Raw genomic sequence first — 20,047 nt, 5'->3', positions numbered from 1 at the left:
TCGCCACATTGGAATGAACCGCCAACTTATCAAGCAAATGTTTTACAAAGCGGATGCCTTTCCAGCCATAACTCAACATTGGGAACCACCCATACACTCATATAAATACACTACAGCCAATTTAGTTTATTCAATTCACCTGTAGCGCATGTCTTTGGACTTTGGGGAAACCAGAGCACCCAAAGGAAACCCACGTGAACATGTGAAAAAATGCTCTAGAAGGAGATGCGTTTAGTAATTAAAAGCGGAAGCATGCTTAACAGATCAGTGTTTTTGGCTTTCTGAAGCGAACATAAATATTGACAAAATATTAAATCAAACCAAATCCTTTTTTTGCTCTGTTATATTTAATGCTTCTTGATTTTTATAAAATGTGAAAAGAAAAATGTTGTTTTAAATTGTAATATTTCGCAAAGGTCCCCTCTTTTAATGTATTTTTATAAAAAAAAAAAACCTGCTTTAAATGAAGCATTTTAAAGCAGAATATTTTGAAAAACAATCAAACAAAACACCTAAACACCCAAAATTATTTGAACATTAATGCCCTTATAAATCCATTCATGCAATATCTGAGAGATTAATTATTAGAATAATAGCAAAGATTGAACAACTATGGTTGTCATACGTAGTTGTAGTGTGTGTATGTGGTATTTCTCACTTTGTCTCTCATTCTTAATTATTCACAGGTGCAGCGGATTATGGCAGATTGTAATTAGCACTTGGAGTGGCAGCGGCCGTATTTAAACACAAGAGAACATGGGTTCCTCAGCTCCCCACTCTCTCTCGATTCCCCGCTCGTTATTCTTTGTGGAGATGTTGTTACTTGAACAATGAATGTTGCTGATGTCTGTTGTTGCCGTTTTGTGAGATGTCAATGTGAAGTTGTACATTCTAACCGGAAAAAACAAGTTTTCTTTCTACTTGTCTGGCTTGGAGCATGGTAGGGAGGTTTGGTGGCTTTTGTTTATTATTTTAATTTTGTCCTGTGTTGTTAGTAGGGAGGTAAGTTTTCTGTATTTTATCTTATTTATTTTTTCCAGGGCGATCTTCTCTAATTTAGTTAGTTTGGTTTTTTGTCATTTATTTTAGGTCAACCCCTCCCGATGTTATTTAGCTCCTTATTTTCTGTAAATGAATAATATTTTCTAGTTAATTCTTAGTGGTTTGTGTTTTGCTTTATGTTTGGTGGGGAGAGAGCACAGGGGCACCAGGGATTATGTTTTTGATCCTGGTTATCTTGTTACATTTTGGTTAAACTTCTTTTTGATTAAGGATTTAAAATTTAATTCATAACATGGTTGTTGATCAACTGTAATTTGCATTTAACTAAATGAAAAGCAGATTTTCAGAGAACAAATAACCACACAATAAAAAACTATAACCACAGGACCCAGCATATTTTTGCTAAGTGTTCATAATGGATAAACTGATGCATAACGTATGAGGGCTAATCCATACCAAGATTAATGAATGACATCAAGTTGCGGTTTCATTCCAGAACCGTCCACAGCCAATATTAAACCACAGTGAGGGGACAAACAATCTCTTATGAAGACATCTCCACCAGGCAACAGACAATAGTGCATCTCTGTTTAGGAACTGACCTGCACAATGGGAGCATTGAGCTCATCTTGAACACTCCGACACAGGCTCTCCATCCTCCACGAACCCTCCAGCACAGAGGTCTCTGCCCACTTCCAGAAGTCACCAGCCTCCAAATAACTGTGTGGGAGCTGTCAGCAGACAGAGAGCAATTCATAAACACTGCCAGCCTACAAAAAGCTAAATTCAATCACTTTTCCAACCACATGTTTGCTGCTGTCATTCAATGGTGGATTATTGCACAAAATGTGCAACAGTTAGAGAAACTGAAGGGTATTTAAGTGTAACTGAAGTCATGAGGATAACTAAACTAGATGACCTGGAAAGAAGAGTTCCAATCCCCAAAATCTAAAGACACAGACACAGATAAAACAAAGGTGCACTTCTTCTGTAATATTCCCATGCTAAAAAAAATACACAATGTCTTGTATACAGTGGGTACGAAAGGTGTTCAGACCCCCAGTCAATTGCTAAAGTCATTTAAGTTCATTTTTCCTTATTTATGCACACACAGCACACCATATTGACAGAAAAACACTGACTTGTTGAAATATTTGCAGATTTATTAAAAAAGAAAAACTGGAATATCTCATGGTCTTAAGTATTCAGGCCCTTTGTTGTGATGCTCATGTATTTAACTCAGGTGCTGCCCATTTCTTCTGATCATCCTTAAGATAGTTCTACAGCTTCTACTGAGTCCAGCTGTATTTGATTATAATGATTGGACTTGATTAGGAAAGCCACACACCAACTCATACCTGTCTATGTAAGACCTTACTGCTCACAATGAATGTCAAAGCAAATGAGAATCATGAGGTCAAAGGTACTGCCTGAAGAGCTCAAAGACAGAATTGTGGCAAGGAACAGATCTGGCCAAGGTTACAAAAAATATTGCTGCACCTAAGATTCCTAAGAGCACAGTGGCCTTCATAATCCTTAAATGAAAGAAGTTTGGGACGACCAGAACCCTTCCTAGAACTGGCCGTCCGGGCAAACTAAGCTATCAGGGTAGAAGAGCCATGGTGAGAGAGTTAAAGAAAAACCCAAAGGTCACTGTGGCTGAGCTCCAGAGATACAGTCGAGAGATGGGAGAACGTTGTAGAAAGCCAACCATCAATGCAGCCCTCCACCAGACAGGGCTTATGGCAGAGTGACCCGAAACACTTGAAAGCCTGCATGGAGTTTGCCAAAAAAAATAAACAACCTTACATTTAAAGGACTCCAAGGTGATGAGAACTAAGATTCTCTGGTCTGATGAGACAAAGATAGAACTTTTTGGCCTCAATTTTAAGTGGTATGTGTGGAGAAAACCAGGCACTGCTCATCACCTGTCCGATACTGCAGCAATTAAGCATGGCGGTGGCAGCATTATGCTGTGGAGGTGTTTGTCAGCTGCAGGGACAGGATGACTAGTAGCAATCGAGGGAAAGATAAATGCGGTTAAGTACAGGGATATCCTGGATGAAAACCTTCTCCAGAGTGCTCAGGACCTCAGACTGGGCCGAAGGTTTACCTTCCAACAAGACAATGACCCTTAGCACGCAGCTAAAATAACGAAGGAGTGACTTCACAACAACTCTGTGAATGTTCTTGAATGGCCCAGTCAGCACCCTGACTTAAACTCAATTGAGCAAACTAAAATATCCAAAAAACGGCTTTCCACAAACATTTACGATCCAACCTGACAGAACTGGAGAGGATCCTCAAGGAGGAACGCAGAGGATACCCAAATTTAGGTGTGAAAAACTTGCTGCATCTATCTCAAAACAACTTTATATTGGCTGTATTAGATCAAACGGGTGCTTCCACTAAATACTGAGCAAAGGCTCTGGATACACAATGTGATATTCCAGTTTTTTTCTTTTTTACAAAATCTGCAAAAATGTCAACAATTCTGTTTTTCTGTCAATATGGGGTGCTGTGTGTACATTGAAAAAATTGTTTAAAGTATTCTAGCAAATGTCTGAGATATAACAAAGAGGGAAAAATTAAAGGAGTCTGAATAATAAGCGTACCCACTGTATATATAACATTTATATAACATTTTATTTTTTTACTTTTAGGTTTTTCTACTAAAACTGACTAAATTTGCTTACCAAACTATTCGTTGAAAACTGCTGATTTTTTTAAATAATGCAGGTGACTGCCTTTATGAATTAATCATTAAGCATTTCTCTGAGATATGCATTTGTCCTGATTTAGTTTTAATGAAAGCCATTTTTTTGTGGCAAAAAACGTGTGTCTAAAATATACAGTGCTTGTCAGTAGCGGATGACAAGACACTTACAAAAATTATAGATTCGTTAAAAATGCTAACTCAAATTGCTAAGAGTAAGACACTAAATCATTAATTAAAACTGATTTTAAATAATTAATTAATATTATTTAAAAAAACTGCAGTAATTACCACTGTCAAACCAACACAAAGTCTAATAATTTGTTTAGTAGCCTTTTCAGAAACCAAATCACGAATCTTAATTTATCCTGAATTGAGGAGCTCTATTTTAAAAGTACTTCGGTTTACCTAAAATTAGTGATTTAATAATCTCTTGGTTTTCTCTAAACCTTACTGGAAATAATAAAAAAAGTAGTACCTGATGGGTGAAGCTGGTGGCCAGTTGCTCCATATCAGTTGCTAGGTCTCTTTGGAGGACGCTGAAGGCCTCTAAAGCGGCCCACATGAGCTGCAGGGCTTTTCCATTGAACTGCGGCAATTCGTTCAGCAGCAGAGTGTTCATGGTCTTATACGTGTTAGCTATGGCTTGCTCCTCAAAAGTCAGGTTACTCTTCTCCTCGATTGGCTCATAGTCCAGTAGCTTATCTTGACGTTTGCGAATCAGGTTACGCGGTCCTGCCATCAGTTCCCGAAGTGAGCTCAGCGGCTTAAAGACCAGAGTCTTCAAACGCTTCTCCTGAAAGGTGGAGATAGATGAATATACAAAGTAGGTTCAGACAGCGAATTAACTGATCAATTGTATACGACAAAGTGTTGCTTACAGAGCCTAATGATTAAACTAGTGTCTTCTTCTTAAACATGTAGCATTAAATATATTTGTGTGTGACTATTCCAGCTATAATTTCCATAGCTGGTAAACAGTTTAACAATCTTCGGAAGATTTGTAACCCGTGTGGTGTTTCTGTAGTGGTACTGGTTCCAGGAGAGTTAGACATTGATGAATGGAGGAATCTAGTGGTGAATGGAACCACAGTAAAGGAATATTGTAACATGACAAATGCTGTGACAAACACTGGTGTTCCTGATTTTAGTCAGCGACAGAATATTTAATTTGACATGCACAAAAATGAGGCAGTGAAAAATAGAGGTGCAGTTTGATTCAGAGTGCTGCAGGAATGAGTCCTAAAGCTCAAAAACAATAAGCACTTCTGTGTCACAAATTCAATGCTTTTTAACATATGTGTTTCTGGACCACACCACTAATCCTATGTTGCATATTTTGGCAACATAGGCAAAAATACATTGTATACGGATGTTTCTTTTATGCCAAAAATTATAGGATATCAAGTAAATATTAAGTAAATCAGAGTTTAGATTTTATTAACCCTCAGATTCTAGATTTTCTAATAGTCGTTTCTCTGCCAAATATTGCTCTATCCTGACTATACATCAATGGAAAGCTTATTTATCAGATTTCAACTAATGCATAAATCTTAATTTTAGAATAATCTCAGTTATAATTGGTACTGTGGCCCAGGGTTGTACACACAAACCTTTTTTTAATAGCTTTACATATGGTTTGCAAATCTTTGGTTGCCCTAAGCTGACTACATCAGTCATAACCCACTTATGATTTAGGGTTTTATGTGTCTAGACGGTTGATCACAAGAGGCTATAAGGGATTAAAGAAGCTAACAAGGAGACAAAATGTCATCAAATCAAACAGGAAAACCCACTTACCCAACAGTTTGCTTTCAAAGACTTGCTAAATTATGCTCAACTGTGTTCTTGCAAACTATTTTAACACATTTTCCAACTTTCAGAATTTAAATAAAGACTAAAAAGTTATAATGGAAATGTTGAAGTAATGTGACTGTAGTCTAGCCTAACTTTAGTCTTAGAACCTCAGTATTGAGTTGCAGGAGTATATTGTAGCATAGGCCAAAAATACATTGTATAGGCTAAAAATCATTCAAATATTAAGTAAAGATCATGCTTCATGAAGATATTTTGTAAATGTCATACTGTAAATATATCAAAGTTCATTATTATACATTATTTCATTAATAATATGCATAGCTAACCAATTCATTTAGACACATTAAAGGTGATTTTCTCAGTATTATTATTTTTTAAATTTCAAATTCTAGATTTCCTATTCTCAGAAGCCAAACATTAATTGAAAGCTTATTTTTTTAGAAATAAAAATAGCACACTTATGACCAGTATTGTGGCCCAGGGACACAAACTGTAATAATTATCTAAAAGTCTTACATATGAGGGGTATATCCACTGTCTGAGCGCCACTGTGATTTCTTTGGAGAACAAGGCGGTTTTCTCCCCTTCAAGATCAAGATCTGCTTCCTCTGGTCTGCAGCTGAGGAACCTCTGTATACAGAAACAGCTCAGGATGTTAAATAAATCTTTACAAACACTGCAAGCACACATAGCAAACATCTGAACTTCACAATCTCCAATAACCCCATCCATCAGCCCTGGGATCAACCCTTCTGTAGATTTTTTTCTTTTATTCACCAGCTGGAATAACAGTGAAAAACATTTCAGAAGTTTTCATGGGCGTACTGGGTTCATACTAAGGGAACACCAAAACAAATTAGACAGACTCTTTGTCTAGGTTTAGCTGCAGTCATTATGTGGAAGAAATGTAAATCCAAACCTGTAAATGGTGGAGATAAGTCAGCAGGTTATCATGAAGCTCTGAGACGCCCCTTTCCAGGACAAAGAAGAAGCCAGCTAGGGCATCAAATTCTTCATCCTTTAACTACAATGGGATTGAATTACAAAACATGAATTAAAGGGATAGCTCATCATTTATAGTTCCATACCATACTGTGTTTTTGGTCTATTTTGAAGAATGTTAGGGTGCTTTTACATCTGTGGTTCTGTTCATTTGGTCCAGACCAAGGGCAACAAAGACACATTGTAGCATTTTTTTTTGCTCTTTTTTTGGGTTCTTGTCACACCACAGTAATTGCTTCGGTCTGATCCAGTTGAAAAGAACCAAAATGCAGTCATATGACAAAATCCACATCACTCATTGCTTTTTGGTTGGTCAGAATTAACATGATGGAAAATGCTAATGGAACTCAGAACAAAGTGTTGCTTTTTTACTATGGAGGGACGACTGCGCTGGCTGATTGTATCCTTGGTCATAGTATACTATATAGCTTGTATACATCACTTTAGACAAACTATACATATCGAGAATGAAGCACGGCTGCAAACGTGGCTTTTAATGCATGGCGTGGCTTTTAATGCACTGCAAATGGCAAAGGCGCATTGTAAGTCACTTCAGGAGGAGGCGTGAATTCATTTTGCTGAACTGCGACATTGTCATATTAGGGAAATATTATCAATAATTCATCAGGTAATGTTTTTCCCTCTCTCTCTGTTTAAAATTATTGGTAAAGCGCTGTCAACAAATATTTTTCCTTCACATCCGATAAGGCACAGCACATCGGACTACAGCAACTAGATAAGTCCAAAAGGCTAGTACTTTTTGCGGTTGGATCTGTTCCAGTTTGGATCAGGTTCTCACAAAAAAAAAAAAAAAACACTCCTGGGTTTGTTTAAAAGCATAGCAAGACCACCTCTTCAAGGAGGTCTCAGTACACTTTTTGGTCCACTTTTGGTGTGCACTTGAGTGTGGTTGCTACATTTATACCTGCCCAAACCAACCACACCAATAGGGAAAACAAACTCTAGTTAAATTCAACCAAATTCAAAAAAGGCAGGTGTGAAAACACCCTTAGAAATCTATAGCCATTGACTCCCATACTACATGTTTATCCTAAAGGCTCGTACACACCGGGACGCTTTTCGTTTGCGTTAATCGTCAGCGTTTTGCAAGACATTTTTCAGTATTCAAACCCAATCGCTTCTCACTGGCGTCAAGCTGAAGAATATGCTAAATCACTCATTTGATGTTAGATGGTGCTGAGCAACAAGCTTCTGACACCCACTTATAATACAGTAGAAGAGGAGGAGAGGAAGCTCACACACTTGTTGTTAAAGTTACTGGTGACAGTAATATATACTATTTGGATAGTTCATCCAAAATGAAATTATTTATTAATCCTTTCCTAGTTACAAACTAGATTGAGAGTATTTTGGTTGTGTTGGACACAAAAGAAGATATATTGAAAAATATTGGATACCTGTAACCACTGACTTCCATATTATGATAAACATATAGTATGGAAGTCAATGGTTATAGGTTTCCAACATTTTTTAATATTTCTTCTTTTATGTCCAACACAACCAAGAAATACGTTCAATCTAATTTTAACTAGTAAAGAATGAGTAAATAATTTAATTTTGGGTGAACTATCCCTTTAACTTTTAAAATAGGCAATGGCGTCTTAGGTTTTAGGAAAACAATGTGGTTCTTTCAACAAGTTAAACATTTAAATGTCTGTGTGTACAGAAGGTATTGTTCTTCTATGTATAGCATAATTGTACAGCAGTTACCTTTGGCACCATTCCGGTCTCATGCTTTATATACTGGCTGAACCGGGCTGTCTTCTTAGCAATGCTGTGGCCACTCAACCGATTAAGCTTGTCCTTGATGGTCAGGTTTTCAGTCTTCTTGTACTTGTCAGCTGTGGTAGTCAAGAGAATGACAATAATTACTCATGTTTATGTGATGCCGTTCTGAATAAATTGGCGTACTTGTGTTCAGCCAGCTTTGCGTGATAAATTGCGAGCATGTTCTCTCACCCACTTCACGGAAGCGCTTGTATTCATTGATCCTGCAGTTGATCTGGATGGCCGTGTGAGCGGTGTGCTCCAGTTCAGGGTAGGCAGGGTGTTGGGGGTCTGTGTGTTTCTGAATGGTCTGGAAAAGTAGGGGGTAACGGGCGATTCTCTGGACCGGCATTACCAGGAAGAAGCTCAAAGTAGACGCGTTCACATCAGGACTGAAGACAGACAAGATCAGGGGTCAAAAATGAAAGGAATGCTGGGTAAAAGACTAGTGTGTTTTTCTAAGAAGTCATTCTACTCTCAACAGGGTTGAAGATGTATACATCCTCTGTTGGTTGTTGTTAGACTTACGCAGAGGATTTGATGATTCTGACCATCTCCATCCACAGGGCCTCTTTCTGTTTGTAGCTGTTTTCCAGAGCGGTGATGTTGTTGTAGTTGGCAAGATACTCCTTATAAGCCATTTCAATATCTTGAGACAGACTCAAGAAAGAGTCACCTGGGAAATAAAATAAGATACTTTAGAATTTAAATTTGAAAATTGACCATTTAATAGTTTAGGGGTCAGAAACCTTAGAGTTTGTTTATTTATTGCCATATCAGCAACTCATGACTATTTTATGGCAAAATAAATAATCTTATTAATTATTAAACTACAACAATATAATTTTAATATAACACAACCACCACTACCACAATAAACAACAATATAATTGTAATATAACAACACCACCACTACCACTATTTATCATTCTCTATAACTCCTGAATTGATGTGATGGTTAATATCATGTCGTAATAGTGTGCTGTTATTTATTTCCACCCATTAAATTGGCTTTCCTGCACCTCTACTATATATAGAAGTGATCACAATGTCCCAGCATAAATTTAACTGTATTGAAAACGGATTTCCCATGTTATATTTATGCTCTTTTATTTTTATTTTATTTTTTATATCAGTTTAAAGTTCAGTTCAAGTTTTAACTACTTTGATTCAGCAACTACTTTGATAAAAAAAAAAAACTCAAAATTTCACATTCTTATAAAATATGTTTTGTGGAAAAAGAGGCTTGACAGGGATTACACATTGGTGGTAAAATATTCCTCCGTAAATAAAAGTGTATCAACCTGGAGTGGCCAATTCAACATCTGGCATAAACCTGGTCTTATAGTCAGCATCTGGTATAAAAATGGTATAAAGTCTGGTTGTGCCTAGTCTCAAAAAATTTAATTTGAAAGTGTCTTTCATACAGTATACAGGGTTCTTATACCCTTTACAAAATTTAATTTCAGCACTTTTCAAGCACTTTCAAGGTGCATTTTTTTTGCTTTTCCAACACCTAACAACCACGGTAAATTCCGTCTATATTTGCTGTATGTACTTTTTCACATTTAAATCCCTTGTGCTATTTTAAAAACCAAAACATGACATAACATTTCAACTTAAATTGAATACTTTGGAGCATAGATTTATTATTTTAAAATGGTATTAAAAAAAAGGTAGTTATTAAATGAAGTATCTTTTTATGTTTTGTCTCTTTCTACCTAAAGTTGATATCTCAAAAAATAAAAAAACTGTCTGATTTTGTTTAGGTGTAGTACTAAACTTAAATGACCAGTCATTCATGATATTTCATGTTCATTCCTATTCAAAATTCATGTAACAAATTAAACTCTTATAAGTCTAAGAATATTCTCGAATGTTCACAATATTCATGTGTGAACATTCTGCAATGAAAACTGGTCGTAGAGAAACAATAATACGCACTCGCACAAATGCTCCCAAATATATATTTGAGATCACATCAATACAATTTCAGGCACATATGCAACCAAAACAGTAGCAATTTCGAGGCCTACAAATTTAAGCACTTTGTCCAAAATCTAAGCTCTTTTCTAACCTTGAAACACTATATTAAAGTCAAGCATTTTCCAGGATTTCCAGCACTCATTCAAACCCTGAGTAAAAACTTAAATTGCTCTCATGCATTTTAGGTCAGTAATATTTTTTGTTTATTTTATTTTTCAGTTTCAATTTCCTAAGCTGCTTTGACACAATCTACATTGTAAAAGTGCATTACAACAACAATTACAACAAACATTACAAGTCTTTCACACTTTTAAACAATAATAAAGTATAGAGAAATAATAATCTCCAAAAGCAACATTAGCTAATTTACACATAACATTCCTACCCTAAAACATCATTACTCTGATCTTGAAATACAAGTTCAGAAATTCTTCATCGGTGAGCTCAAGGGTGCAAAATATTTTCATTCGTGAGTAAGCAGAAAACGTGAACCAGAAATTCCAGTCTATCCGGATGTACTCACACAATGTTTCCAGATATTTTGGGTCACTGTGCTGCATTTGTGCCTGATCTAGAAGACTCAGGAGTCTACTGGAAACTTCCATAACTTCATCTATGTGCTGGAACATGTTCTCTAAGTTTGGTGGAGGAGGCTGCAAGGGACAGAGTAATACATGGTATTATTAAAGCTTGTTTACCTATTATGGCTTTACAACTCAAATATTAGAGACCCACAAACTGCTCCAAACGCACAGCAGCTAAATTAATGTTTGTTTTTTTGTTTTTTTCGTTTACATTACAGACTGCACGGCAATGTTTTTATAGTATGAATTTGAAGGCAAGGCAAGTATAATTTATATAGGACATTTCATACACAGTGGTAATTCAAAGTGCTTCACATAAACAGCAATAAAAGAGACAAGTGTATAAGAAAATACAAAAAAAAAGAATAAAAGTGATTAAAACAGATAAAAATTGTTGAAAATGTGTTAAAACAGCTTTTAAAATAATGAAAAAGAAAAGAAAGACAAAAGTGCAATCTGTCAGACGCAGCACAGTGCTCAATCCATAATGGCACAGCTAAACAGATGTGTTTTCAGTCTTGATTTGCATGTGCCTAATGTTGGAGCACATCTGATCATTTCTGAAAGTTGACTCCAGTAGCGGGGGGGTGTAGTAGCTGAAGGCCAATTCACCTCACTTTGACTGAACTTATAGAATTTCTAGTTTATTCGATTCTAATGATCTGAGTGATCTGTTTGATCGGTTTGTATTCAGTGAGCATATCTGTAATGTATTGAGGTCATCTAAATGGAGTGTAAGCAGAGGTCAGAGATGGAGCACTGATGTACCAACAAACATACTGAATTAGAATGGCCAAGCACCTAAGGAAGAACATGAGAAACACTGCATTCTTTTTAATAAAGTGAACAAATATTAAGCTTTTTTCATTCTATACTTCTGTGATTCTTTCGTGCATTCAGCACTGAACAGCTGCTTTGTTTACAGCCCTTACCAAAGAAAAGTACCATCTATAGACAGAGAGTGAACTTGCATATCTATAGGAAATTTTCACAGTAATTCCGATATTATTTTTTCTTCTGGAGAAAGTCTTTTTCTTTTAGTTTGGTTGAGATAAAAGCAGTTTTTTTTAAAAAGTTTTTTCAATTGGCTACAGAAAAAAACACTGTTGTTCAATGACTTGTCTAACATTCAAAATACTTGAATACCTAGGTACTGTAATTAACTAATCCTAGTTAAGCCTTTAATTTGTATTTTAGGCTGAATACTATCTTGCAAAACAACTAGTAACATATAATTTATTGTCATCATAGCAAAAACTATTTTTTTAAAATAATTAATTAGGGACCGAGCACCGAACGGTGCAAGGCCCTATTGGAATTGCTCCGTTTCTTATTTAGGGACCGAGCACCGAACGGTGCAAGGCCCTATTGGAATTGCTCCGTTTATTATTAGGGACCGAGCACCGAAACGGTGCGTAGGCCCTATTGGAATTGCTCTGTTTATTAGGGACCGAGCACCGAACGGTGCAAGGCCCTATTGGAATTGCTCCGTTTATTAGGGACCGAGCACCGAAACGGTGCGTAGGCCCTATTGGAATTGCTCTGTTTATTATTATTCTTCTTCTTCTTCTTCTTCCGCGGAATGAATCGCAGTTTTGAGGGGCTAAACATGCCCGAAAACTCACGCAACTTTGCACACGCCTCAGAAGTGGCGAAAATTTACGTTTGTTATGGGCTTCGGAAGTGGGCGTGGCAAAATGACTCGACAGCGCCACCTAGAAAAATTAAACGGACGAGCCCCCGATATACAAATCACGCACATGCATGAAAATTGGCACACACCTCAAACACACAAAAACATACGAAAAAGTCTCTTGGAGCCATATCTCAAACCCAACAGGAAGTCGGATATTTTTGACTTCCTGCGGCGAAAAAGTGGCGTTTTTGCCATTTCCAGGCGTTGTATTTTAACGAACTCCTCCAAGGGATTTTATCCGATCAACACCAAAATTGGCTTTTATCATCTAAAGGCATTGGCGATGTTAAATTGCGAAGCTTTAGAGTTTTCATCGATGGGCGTGTCCGTGGCGGCCTCGCAAACTTTGACGATTCGCCACAAAACAAGAAGTCGTTATAACTCAGGCATGCATTATCTGATCTGCCTCAAAATTCACACGCTTGATAAGCGTCCTGACCTGAACATGTTTACATGCTGATATCCAGATACAGTTACAGCGCCACCTGCTGGCCACAGGAAATGACATGATTTACGGAGTTATAAACTCCTCCCACAAATTTGATCGTATCAGCACCAAAATTAAGTGGTGTTATCTGAAAGCTCTAGTGATGATATATAGTGAAGATCTAGAGTTTTTACAAAGGGGCGTGTCCGTGGCAGCATGACAAACCTCAACGCTTCGCCATGGAACAGGAAGTCCTTATAACACAACCACACAATGTCTGATCTGCCTGAAACTTCACATGATTAATAAACGTCCTCTCCTGAACACATCCACATAACAATATTGAAGTGGGCGTGGCAAAATGACTCGACAGCGCCACCTAGAAAAATTAAACGGACGAGCCCCCGATCTACGAATCACGCACATGCACAAAAATTGGCACACACCTCAAACATGGCAAAACATACGAAAAAGTCTCTTGGAGCCATATCTCAAACCCAACAGGAAGTCGGATATTATTAACTTCCTGTGGCGAAAAAGTGGCGTTTTTGCCATTTTCAGGCGTTGTATTTTAATGAACTCCTTCTAGGGATTTTATCTGATAAACACCAAAATTGGGTTTTGTCAACTTAAAGCCTTGGTGATGTTAAATTGCGAAGCTTTAGAGTTTTCATCGATGCGCGTGTCCGTGGCGGCCTCGCAAACTTTGATGATTCGCCACAAAACAGGAAGTCTTTATAACTCTGGCATGCAATATTCGATCTGCCTCAAAATTCACACATTTCATAACAGTCCTGACCTGATCAGGTTTACGTGCCGATATCCAGTTACAGTTATAGCGCCACCTGCTGGCCACAGGAAATGACATGTTTGACACTGTAACAAACTCCTCCCACAAACTTTCCCGTATCAGCACCAAAATAGAGTGGTGTCATCTGAAAGCTCTATCGGTGATATATTGTGAAGATCTAGAGTTTTTGCAGAGGGGCGTGTCTGTGGCGGCATGACAAACCTCAACGCTTCGCCATGAAACAGGAATTTCTTATAACTCAACCACACAATGTCTGATCTGCCTGAAACTTCACATGATTGATAAAGGTCCTCTCCTGAACACATCCACATGACAATATTGAGTCAGTCATAGCGCCACCTGCTGGCAGAAGGTAGTTTGGCTTGTAACCCGGCCACACAATGTCCGATCTGCCTGAAACTTCACATGGTTGATGAAAGTCCTCTCTTGAGCACATCTACATAATAATATTGAGTCATAGTCATAGCGCCACCTGCTGGCAGAAGGAATTTTGGCTTGTAACTTGGCCACACAATGTCAGATCTGCCTAAAATGTCACATGGTTGATGAAAGTCCTCTCCTAAACAGATCTATATAATAATATTGAGTCTTTCATAGCGCCACCTGCTGGCAGAATGTAGTTTGTCTTATAACACAATCTCCATACAATCTCTGATCTGCCTGAAACTTCACATGGTTAATAAAAGTCCGCTCCTGAACACATCCACATAACAACATTGAGTCAGTCAAAACGCCACCTGCTGGCAGAAGGTAGTTTGGCTTATAACTCAGCCAAACAATGTCCCATGTGCCTGAAACTTCACATGGTTGATAAGATTCCTCTCCGGAAGACATCTACATGCCAATCTTAAGTCACAGTTATAGCGCCACCTGCTGACAGGAGGAAGTTTGGCATAAATCTGTGATTTTCTTAGATCATTTTTTATATATTGGCTTAAATTATTATTGTTCGCTGTTCTCTGTCATCGTAAGGTCACCGGGCGGCGGTGAGCCCGGGTGCGAGGTCCCTATCATCGCTGCTTGCAGCTTTAATTATTATTATTATTAGGGACCGAGCACCGAACGGTGCAAGGCCCTATTGGAATTGCTCCGTTTATTATTATTATTATTATTATTATTCTCCTGCGGAATGAATCGCGATTTTGAGGGGCTAAACATGCCCGAAAACTCACGCAACTTTGCACACGCCTCAGAAGTGGCGAAAATTTACGTTTGTTATGGCCTTCGGAAGTGGGCGTGGCAAAATGACTCGATAGCGCCACCTAGAAAAATTAAACGGACGAGCCCCCGATCCACGAATCATGCAGATGCACGAAAATTGGCACACACCTCAAACATGCCAAAACATACGAAAAAGTCTCTTGGAGCCATATCTCAAACCCAACAGGAAGTCGGATATTTTTAACTTCCTGCGGCGAAAAAGTGGCGTTTTTGCCATTTCCAGGCGTTGTATTTTAACGAACTCCTCCTAGGGATTTTATCCGATCGACACCAAAATTGGGTTTTGTCATCTAAAGGCCTTGGCGATGTTAAATTGCGAAGCTTTAGAGTTTTCGTCGATGGGCGTGTCCGTGGCGGCCTCGCAAACTTTGAAGATCGCCGCAAAAGAGGAAGTCGTTATAACTCAGGCATGCATTATCAGATCTGCCTCAAAATTCACAAGCTTGATAAGAGTCCTGACCTGAACACGTTTACATGCCAATATCCAGATACAGTTACAGCACCACCTGCTGGCCACAGGAAATGACATGATTTACGGAGTTATAAACTCCTCCCACAAATTTTATCGTATCAACACCAAAATTGAGTGGTGTTATCTGAAAGCTCTAGCGATGTTATATTGTGAAGATCTAGAGTTTTCGCAGAGGGGTGTGTCCGTGGCAGTATGACAAACCTCAACGCTTCGCCATGGAACAGGAAGTCCATATAACACAACCACACAATGTCCGATCTGCCTGAAACTTCACATGGTTGATAAACGTCATCTCTTGAACACATCCACATAACAATATTGAAGTGGGCATGGCAAAATGACTCGACAGCGCCACCTAGAAAAATTAAACGGACGAGCCCCCGATCTACGAATCACGCACATGCACAAAAATTGGCACACACCTCAAACATGGCAAAACATATGAAAAAGTCTCTTGGAGCCATATCTCAAACCCAACAGGAAGTCGGATATTTTTAACTTCCTGTGGCGAAAAAGTGGTGCTTTTGCCATTTTCAGGCGTTGTATTTTAACGAACTCCTCCTAGGGATTTTATCTGATAAACACCAAAATTGAGTTTTGTCATCTTAAAGCCTTGGTGATGTTAAATTGCGAAGCTTTAGAGTTTTCATTGATGGGCGTGTCCGTGGCGGCCTCGCAAACTTTGATGATTCGCCACAAAACAGGAAGTCTTTATAACTCTGGCATGCATTATCCGATCTGCCTCAAAATTCACACATTTAATAACAGTCCTGACCTGATCAGGTTTACGTGCCGATATCTAGTTACAGTTATAGCGCCACCTGCTGGCCACAAGAAATGACATGTTTGACACTGTAACAAACTCCTTCCACAAACTTTCCCGTATCAGCACCAAAATAGAGTGGTGTCATCTGAAAGCTCTATCGATGATATATTGTAAAGATCTAGAGTTTTTGCAGAAGGGCGTGTCCGTGGCGGCATGACAAACCTCAACGCTTCGTCATGAAAAAGGAAGTCCTTATAACTCAACCACACAATGTCTGATCTGCCTGAAACTTTACATGGTTGATTAAATTCCTCTCCTGAAGACATCTAAATGCCAATATTGAGTCAGTCATAGCGCCACCTAGTGACAGAAGGTAGTTTTGCTTATAACTCAGCCACACAATGTCCAATCAGCCTGAAACTTCACAGGGTTGATAAAAGTCCTTTCCTAAACACATCTACATGCCAATATTGAGTCACAGTCATAGCGCCACCTGCTGGCAACAGGTAGTTTGGCTTATAACTCAGCCACACAATGTCCGATCTGCCTGAAACTTCACATGGTTGATAAAAGTCTTCTCCTGAACACATCTACATAACAATATTGAGTCAGTTATAGCGCCACCTGCTGGCAGAAGGTAGTTTGGCTTATAACTCAGCCACACAATGTCAGAACTGCTTGAAACTTCTCATAGTTGATAAAATTATTCTCCTGAAGACATCTACATGACAAAACTGAGTCACAGTCATAGCGCCACCTGCTGACAGGAGGAAGTTTGGCATAAATCTGTGGATTTCTCAGGTTTTTTTATATATATCGGCTTAAATTGCTATTGTTCACTGTTCTCTGTCATCCTGAGGCCACCGGGAGGCGGTGAGCACGGGTGCGAGGTCCCTATCATCGCTGCTTGCAGCTTTAATTATTATTATTATTATTATTCCGCCCCCTATCGGGGCACTTTTGAGGGTCTAAACATGCCCGAAAACTCATGAAAATTTGCACACACACCAAACCCGGTGTAAATAGCAGGTTGATATGGGTCTCGGAAGTGGGCGTGGCAAAATGACTCGACAGCGCCACCTAGAAAAATTAAACGGACGAGCCCCCGATCCACGAATCACACACATGCACGAAAATTGGCACACACCTCAAACACGCCAAAACATACGAAAAAGTCTCTTGGAGCCATATCTCAAACCCAACAGGAAATTGGATATTTTTGACTTCCTGCGGCCAAAAAGTGGCGTTTTTGCCATTTCCAGGCGTTGTATTTTAACGAACTCCTCCTAGGGATTTTATCCGATCGACACCAAAATTGGGTTTTGTCATCTAAAGGCCTTGGCGATGTTAAATTGCGAAGCTTTTGAGTTTTCGTCGATGGGCGTGTCCGTGGCGGCCTCGCAAACTTTGACAATTCGCCACAAAACAGGAAGTCGTTATAACTCAGGCATACATTATCCGATCTGCCTCAAAAGTCACACGCTTCATAAGAGTCCTAACCTGAACACGTTTACATGCCAATATCCAGATATAGTTATAGCGCCACCTGCTGGCCACAGGAAATTACATGTTTTACACTGTAACAAACTCCTCCCACAAATTTTTTCGTATCAGCACCAAAATAGAGTGGTGTCATCTGAAAGCTCTAGTGATGATATATTGTGAAGATCTAGAGTTTTCGGAGAGGGGCGTGTCCGTGGCGGCATGACAAACCTCAACGCTTCGCCAAGGAACAGGAAGTCCTTATAACTCAACCACACAAAGTCTGATCAGCCTGAAACTTCACATGGTTGATATACGTCATCTCTTGAACACATCCACATAACAATATTGAAGTGGGCGTGGCAAAATGACTCGACAGCGCCACCTAGAAAAATTAAACAGACGAGCCCCTGATCTACGAATCACGCACATGAGCGAAAATTGGCACACACCTCAAACACGCCAAAACATACGAAAAAGTCTCTTGGAGCCATATCTCAAGCCCAACAGGAAGTTGGATATTTTTAACTTCCTGCTGCAAATAAGTGGCATTTTTGCCATTTCCAGGCGTTGTATCTTAACTCCTCCTCCTAGGGATTTTATGCTATCGACACCAAAATTGGGTTTTGTCATCTAAAGGCCTTGGCGATGTTAAATTGCGGAGCTTTATAGTTTTTGTCGATGGGCGTGTCCGTGGCGGCCCCGCAAACTTTGACGATTCGCCACAAAACCGGAAGTCATTATAACTCAGGCATGCATTATCAGATCTGCCTCAAAATTCACACGTTTGATAACAGTCCTGACCTGAACACGTTTACATGCCAATATCCAGATAGAGTTATAGCGCCACCTGCTGGCCACAGCAAATGTCATGATTTACAGAGTAATAAACTCCTCCCACTATTTTTTTTGTATCAGCACCAAATTTGGTGGGTTGTTATCTGAAAGCTTAAGTGATGATATATTGTCAAGATCTAGAGTTTTTGCAGAGGGGCGTGTCCGTGGCGGCATGACAAACCTCAACGTTTCGCCGTGGAACAGGAAGTCCTTATATCTCAACCAAACAAAGTCAGATCAGCCTGAAACTTGACATGGCTCATAAAAGTCGTCTTCTGAACACATCCCCAAAACAGTAATGAGTCAGTCATAACGCCACCTGCTGGCAGAAGGTAGATAGTCTTATAACTCAGCCAAACAACATCCGATCTGCCTGAAACTTAACATGGTTGATTAAATTCCATTACTGAAGGCATCTACATGCCAATCTTAAGTCACAGTTATAGCGCCACCTGCTGGCAGATGGTAGTTTGCATTATAACTCAACCACACAAAGTCCGATCTGCCTGAAAGTCCACATGGTTGATAAAAGTCCTCTCCTGAACACATCTACATAACAACATTGAGTCTGTCGTAGCGCCACCTGCTGACACAAGGCAGTTTGGCTTATAACTCAGCTAAACAATGTTCGATCTGCCTGAAACTTTACATGGTTGATAAGATTCCTCTCCTGGTGACATCTACATGCCAATCTTGAGTCACAGTCATAGCGCCACCTGCTGAGAGGAGGAGCTTTGGCATAAATCGGTGATTTTCTCAGATTTTTTTTAATATATCGGCTTAAATTATTACTGTTCGCTGTTCTCTGTCATCCTGAGGCCACCGGGTGGCGGTGAGCCCGGGTGCGAGGTCCCTATCATCGCTGCTTGCAGCTTTAATTAGGGACCGAGCACCGAACGGTGCAAGGCCCTATTGGAATTGCTCCGTTTATTATTATTATTATTCTTCTCTCCAATGAATCGCGATTTTGAGGGGCTAAACATGCCCGAAAACTCACGCAACTTTGCACACACCTCAGAAGTGGCGAAAATTTACGTTTTTTATGGTCTTCGGAAGTGGGCGTGGCAAAATGACTCGACAGCGCCACCTAGAAAAATTAAACGGACAAGCCCCCGATCCACGAATCACGCACATGCACGAAAATTGGCCCACACCTCAAACATGCCAAAACATACAAAAAAGTCTCTTGGAGCCATATCTCAAACCCAACAGGAAGTTGGATATTTTTGACTTCCTGCGACGAAAAAGTGGCATTTTTGCCATTTCCAGGCGTTGTATTTTAACGAACTCCTCCTAGGGATTTTATCCGATCGACACCAAAATGGGGTTTTGTCATCTAAAGGCCTTGGCGATGTTAAATTGCGAAGCTTTAGAGTTTTCGTCGATGGGCGTGTCCGTGGCGGCCTCGCAAACTTTGACGATTCGCCACAAAACAGGAA

General features: G+C 39.2%; 1 protein-coding gene across 10 annotated transcripts in view; it reads right to left on the bottom strand.

The window, feature by feature from the left end:
- arhgef37 (Rho guanine nucleotide exchange factor 37) overlaps positions 1–20,047 on the bottom strand; it is an 87,893-nt gene that overhangs the window by 53,799 nt on the left and 14,047 nt on the right. For all 10 annotated transcript variants that reach the window (XR_015507495.1, XR_015507496.1, XM_087281506.1 and 7 more), the window contains exons 3-10: positions 10,836–10,965; positions 8,855–9,002; positions 8,519–8,718; positions 8,270–8,400; positions 6,456–6,560; positions 6,053–6,166; positions 4,197–4,514; positions 1,605–1,733 (exon numbers count right to left, since the gene is read on the bottom strand). Coding sequence is in view for 8 of the 10 variants with exons in the window: in XM_087281506.1 (XP_087137632.1) it covers positions 1,605–1,733; positions 4,197–4,514; positions 6,053–6,166; positions 6,456–6,560; positions 8,270–8,400; positions 8,519–8,718; positions 8,855–9,002; positions 10,836–10,965 (1,275 nt within the window). In the remaining 2 variants the exon portion in view is untranslated. The remainder of the gene's footprint in view (positions 1–1,604; positions 1,734–4,196; positions 4,515–6,052; positions 6,167–6,455; positions 6,561–8,269; positions 8,401–8,518; positions 8,719–8,854; positions 9,003–10,835; positions 10,966–20,047) is intronic.

This window comes from Danio rerio, chromosome 14, assembly GCF_052040795.2.
Source record: "Danio rerio strain M-AB ecotype USA chromosome 14, GRCz13ab, whole genome shotgun sequence".
NCBI classification, from domain to species: domain Eukaryota; kingdom Metazoa; phylum Chordata; class Actinopteri; order Cypriniformes; family Danionidae; genus Danio; species Danio rerio.
This window is presented reverse-complemented; position numbering and strand designations above follow the sequence as displayed.